This window comes from Heptranchias perlo, chromosome 3 (genome assembly GCF_035084215.1).
Source record: "Heptranchias perlo isolate sHepPer1 chromosome 3, sHepPer1.hap1, whole genome shotgun sequence".
Classification (NCBI taxonomy): Eukaryota; Metazoa; Chordata; class Chondrichthyes; order Hexanchiformes; family Hexanchidae; genus Heptranchias; species Heptranchias perlo.
In genome coordinates, this window is record NC_090327.1 from 139,752,037 (window position 1) to 139,758,164 (window position 6,128).

The window sequence follows — 6,128 nt, forward strand, 5'->3', positions numbered from 1 at the left end:
CCGCATCAGCGGACTCCACCCAACGGAAGAACCTTCACAGATTCCACAGACCAGGACCACGTGGGGACGGCAGGCCCCAAAGGACACAAAGAGTGTACCCCAAAACTGCAACCGGATTACCTGGCTGGATTTCGAACTCTCAAGGAACCCTGGTTGGTGAGCATGATCCCTGACCTCTCCTAGTTCAATTTAGTTAGGTTTTGGGGGTGGGACAAGGGTAAGGGGATTAGTAGTGTGATTTTCCCTCATTATGCCGTGTGTTCCCCATTCTTAACTAAGTGTACTTTTGTAGGTCTGTATAATCTCAGTGTAATCCTAATGTTATAAGTTCATTTGTGACTTCAATAAACCCAGTTTTTCTTGCACCAAAACCAGTTTTCTGCTGCACTTTGTCACAACCCCCAAATAAGTCCAAGGTCCAGAACCCAGGGAGTGGGAGCGATTCGAACCGCTCAGAAGTCAGAGGTGAAGCTGACACACACCACCACCCCCTACACTATGCACTGTTCACCACAGGGGTGCGTGTGGCAAGACACTGTGGGCTTTATTACTCACTGCTCTCCCCAGGGGTGTGTGGGGGAGAGAGTGTGGACTTTATTACTCACTGCTCTCCCCAGGGGTGTGCGGGGGTGAGATTGTGAGCTGTCCCGATATCTCCTCTATCTCCGGCCCCTTTTCCACCACCTTGTATTGTTCTTTTTATTATTACCTTTTCAATTCTCCAATATGTTGAAACATTCGGTGTAATTAGTTGCGATATGTTATTTTACAACTTGTAATTTCTTGAGATATAAACTTTTACAAATGCTGTAAATGAGTTGATAAATTCCCTCAGGTTATAAAGGTTTCAGTGATTGGAGAATACACAGTGTTTGCAGCACCGTGGCCTGGTGGAGAGAGAATCAGACACCGTATGACGCAGAACGGTCTCTGATCTGAGAAAGTCTTCAGATCTTCTCATTATTTAATGAATTTTATAATTACAGTAAAGGGATATTTCACCGCATTCTGCAACTGCTCTCTGAATTTAATCTGTGTCACGGCATAAATACAAGTGTTTGTGCAGCAACTCATGAGCTGGAGCATGAATCCCAGTTCTAGTAGAAACCTGGGTAGAGTTACAGAATAAAACCCCAACACCCACATCCGGTTCCATATAAAATACACCATAAACAGCGCCCAGAACAGTATAAAGTTTCCTGATATAACAAACAGTATAATTATGGATTTCCTTCGGCTCTCCATCTCTGGGTCTCTGGGACTCTCCCCACTGCTGTGACCCCGGAGTCTCCTGCGGGCTCTGCTGGCCACTAAAATGGATCTGACAGTGAAAACATTGAGCAACAGAATCAGAACAAATGGGATCCCCGGGGTGAGGATATAATGAAGGAGTTCGATGACTGCCCACACACGTGAAAGCAGAACAAGGACAGGTACAGCACAAAACCACGACTGGTTGGAAAGCAAATACCGACCCGTGAACATAAAGAAGCAGGTGATGTTCTTTAAACAGATCACCACACTCACTGTTCCCAGAACCACAGCCGCCGTTCTCTCGGTGCAATATTTAGTTTTCAGATTCTGGCAACAAATGGCCACAAATCGATCGAAGGTGAAAGTGACGGTGAACCAGACGGAACAGTCTGTGGCTGCGAAAAGCAGGACGGCGTGGATATTACACACGGGGATGGACCACAGGAAACGAAACTGACCCCAATAGACAATGGGAATCTGCCTGAGTATCAGATCGAAGATAACGACCAGTAGATCCGCCGCTGCCATCGCCACCAGGTAACGAGTGACACATTTGGAGAGACCGCACTTTCCCCGAGATAGGATCACAATCGTCAATAAGTTAACTGTAAGGAAGGGAAATAAACAGGGCAATTGTTCATCAGGCTGGAACTGCCTGTAAATATTATTACCATCCCTGGATCAATGGTAATTATAGGTTCCATCTCTGGATCCCCTGTAAATATTAATCCCATCTAGCAATCCTGTGTAATTTTGAGCATCGTCTCTGGATTCCCTGTGAAAATTGGTACCTTCTCTGGATCCCCTGTAGATATTAGTAACGTCTCTGGATCTGCTGTGAATATTTGAACCATTTATCGTTCCCCTGGAAATATGAGTACCGTCTCTTGATCCACTCTGACTATTGGTACAGTCTGTGGATCCCCTGCTTTTATTAGTACTGTCTGTGGTTCTTATGCAAATATTAGTTTTATCACTATGTTCCCTTCAAATATTAGTCCCGTCTCTGGATCCTCTGTAAATATCAGTCCCATCTGTGGTTCCGCTGTAAATATTAGTTCCTTCTCTGTTAACCCCCTGAATATATTAGAACCATCTCTGGTCCCCCTCTCAATATTAGTAGAGTCTTTGCATCCCCTGTAAAAATAGTACTGTCTCAGGATAACCTGTAAATATGAGTACAGTCCCTGGATTCAGTGCTAATATTAGTACAATCTGTGGATCTCTGCAAAAATTAGTGCTATCTCAGGATCCCTTGTAAATATTGGTGCTGCCTCTGAACCCCCTGTAAATATTAATACCATCTCTGGATCCCTTGAGTATAATGACACACCCCAAAGACCCTCTAAAAACTGGCGCATCCTCAGGCACCCTGCAAATACAGATTCACTCCCTGGGACCGATTGTATATTAAATCTCACACCCAGACAACCTGCGTAAATATATTTCCCATCCCTGCTCCCCCAATAAATATATCTCCAATCCCGGGTACCGCCTCTGATTTTTAAGCTCGTTATTTAATCTTACCAGGAACACCAACAGCGGTGAGTGTGGGACACAGAATGCCAAGCACATTAACACAGTGACACACGGTTTATAGAATTAACAGCTGGATATAGAGCCTCACCGGAGACACCGACAGCGGTGAGAGTTGGACAGGGAATGAGATGAACAGTAATACAGTGAAACATGGTCTATTATATTAATAGCTGGAAATAGAGACTTACCAGAGACACCAAGATCAGTGAGTGTGGGACATGGAATGATAAGAACAGTAAGATAGTGAAACATGTTTTGTAGAATTAATAGCTGAATATAGAAACTTACCAGAGGAACAAAGATCAGCGAGTGCGGGACATGGAATGACAAGAAAAGTAATACAGATTAACATGGTTTATAGAATTAATAGCTGGATATAGAGACTTACCAGTGACACCGACAGCAGCGAGGAGAGGATAGTAAATCACTTGTATACAGGCAAGGGCAAAATATATCCGATCCTCTAATGAGAATGAATCATAATGTGAATAAAGATATTGAAACAACCAGAATGGACTGTTGCTATTTATTGTTCTCAGATTCCGACCCATTGTTGTAACATTCCTATCGATTGTTCTCAGATTCCGACCCATTGTTGTAACATTCCAATCTATTGTTCTCAGATTCCGACCCATTGTTGTAACATTCCAATCTATTGTTCTCAGATTCCGATCTATTCTTTCCCTCTCTGTGGAGCCGCTGATCCCTGTTAGTGCCGGGGGTGATGCTCCCACTGACACTATGGGATAACACGTTGAAAGTAGTCGCTTATAAATAACAGAGAGAAACACTCCAGTGACACAATTAGGGCCAATGGAGACTGACATTAATTACAGTCACTGAACAAACAGATTCAGTTGATAACTTTAAACCCAACAATATATTGAACCAAATATTACACAGATGGAAAGCCCACAGCCCAATATATTATTTTCATAAATATTTGGAAGAACAGGAACCATGAGATCACAGTCTGACAGCACTGAGTTAAAGCGAGAGCAGCTTCATTTACAAATTGTAGATTACTTTTAATTGAAATCCTTTAATTTCAGAGAGTTTCTACCCACTTCTCAAGGGTTGGATTTAAATTCAGAGATGGAACTGAACCATTATACTGGTCAGTTTGGAGACCACACTGTGAATATTGGTGCAATATCTGGATACTCCGTCAATATTGGCGAGTCTATGGATCCTCTTGTAAATATTGGTACAGTCTCTGGATCGACCTGTAAATAATGGCATAGTCTTTGGATTCCATAGTAAATATTCACACAGTCTATGGACTTCCCTGCAAATATTCCGACAGACAATGAAAAAGGCTCGGGTTACTTCTAAAAATATTGGCCCGCTTCCGGGTTTCCTGACACAAGGTGAGGATTGTTTAAATGTGTATAATGCCCAGTACCATGGAAATATAGAATCACTGCCACAGGCCCCTGTGAATACTGACACAGTCTGGGTACAGCTTGAATGTCCACAGTCCCTGGTACCATTATAAATATTGACTCACTCTCACAGACCCCTGTAATACCGACACAGTCTGAGTGCATCGAGTTCAATCGAAATTACAGCACAGAAACACAACATTCAGCCCAATTGGTCCATGCAAGTGTTTATGATCCACACGAGGCTCCTCTCTCCCTACTTCATCAAACCCTATCAGGATACCGTTCTATTCCTTTCTCCATCACGTGCTTATCCAGCTTCCCCTTAAATGCATCTGTTCTATTTTCCTCAACTGCACTTTGTAATAGAGAATTCCACATTCTCACCACTCATTGAGTAAAGCAGTTTCCCCTGAATTCCCGATTGGATTTATTGTTGACTATTTTATATTTATGAGCTCTCGCTCTGGACTCCCCATCAAGTGGGAACATTTTCTCCATCAAACCCTATCAAACCCTATCATTATCTTAAAGACCTCTATCAGGTCACCCTTCTCTTTTCTAGCGATAAGACCCCCAGTCTGTTCAGCCTTTCCTGATAAAGATATTCTCTCAGTTCTCGTATCATCCGAGTAAATCTTTTTTTGCACCCCCTCAATGCCTCTCTATCCTTTTTATAATATGGAGACCAGAACCGTGCATAATACTCCAAGTGTGGGCTAACCAAGGTTCGATACAACTTTAACATAATTTCCCTGCTTTTTAATTCTATCCCGACAGAAATGAATCCTAGTGCAGGATTTGCCTTTTTATGGCCTTATTAACCTCCGTCTCTACTTTTATTGATCTGTGTATCTGTACCACGAGATCTATTTGCTCCTCTATCCTGTTTAGACTCTTATTATCCAAGCAATATGTGGACTCCTTATTCTTCCTACCACAATACACCACATCACACTTATCTGTATTAGGATTCATTCGCCAATTACACACCAATTCTGCAAGTTTATTAATGTCTTCTCGCATTTTGACACATTCTTCCTTTAGATTAACTACACCCACCAATGTGGTGTTGTCCCAAATTTTGAAATTGTTCTTCAGATTCACAAATCCAAATCGTTTATGCAAATTGTGAACAACAGTGGTCCCAGCACCGATCCCTGTGGAACATCACTTCCCATCTTTTGCCAGTCTGAATAGCTACTCTTAACCCCTACGCTCTGTTTTCTGTTTTGTCGCCAACTTGCTCCCCATTCTCCTATTGTCCTACTTGTCCTCTGACTCCACATCCTCTGACCTCAGTCATGAGTCTACAATGCGGCAGCTTATCGAAGGCACTTTGAAAATCCAAATAAGTTACAGCTACTGAATTACCCTGTCTATTCTTTCTGTTAAATCTTCAGAGAATTCAATAAGATTGGTCGAGCTGTGAATGTTCATGGTCCCTGGTACTGCTGTAAACACCGACGCACTCTTATAGAACACTGTAAATACTGACAAAGTCTGGTTACAGCCTGAATATTTACAGTTCTTGTACCCCTTTATAAACTATCAGACTCTCACAGACACCTGTACATACTGACACAGTCAGGGGAGTGCCTGAATATCTACAGTCCTTGGTACCCCTTTGTATATTGACTCACTCTCACAGACCCCGGTAAAAACTGCCACAATATGGGAACATCCTGCATGTCGACAGTGTTTGGTGCCCCTTTATATATTGAGTCACTCCCACTGAACCATGTACATGAAGGCTCAGTCTGGGGGCTCCTTTAATATCTACAGTCCTACATACCCTTTTATATATTGACTCACACACATAGACCCTTGTAACTACTGATACAGTCTGGAGAACTCCTGAATGTCCATAGTCCTGAGTACAATTTTATGTATTGATTAACTCTCATTCACCCCTGTAAATATTGACACAGTCTAGGGACAGCCTGAATG

At 42.6% G+C, this 6,128-nt stretch overlaps 1 protein-coding gene across 1 annotated transcript; it reads right to left on the bottom strand.

Annotated features, from left to right (window-relative positions):
- Positions 1-960: 960 nt before the first annotated feature.
- Positions 961-3,464, bottom strand: LOC137307596 (probable G-protein coupled receptor 139; the record flags this gene model as incomplete). The annotated part of the gene is made up of 2 exons (XM_067976885.1): positions 961-1,859; positions 3,182-3,464. Coding segments are annotated over 2 exons (1,182 nt in total), but the record flags the coding sequence as incomplete, so codon positions are not given.
- Between the last annotated feature and the right edge of the window lie 2,664 nt (positions 3,465-6,128).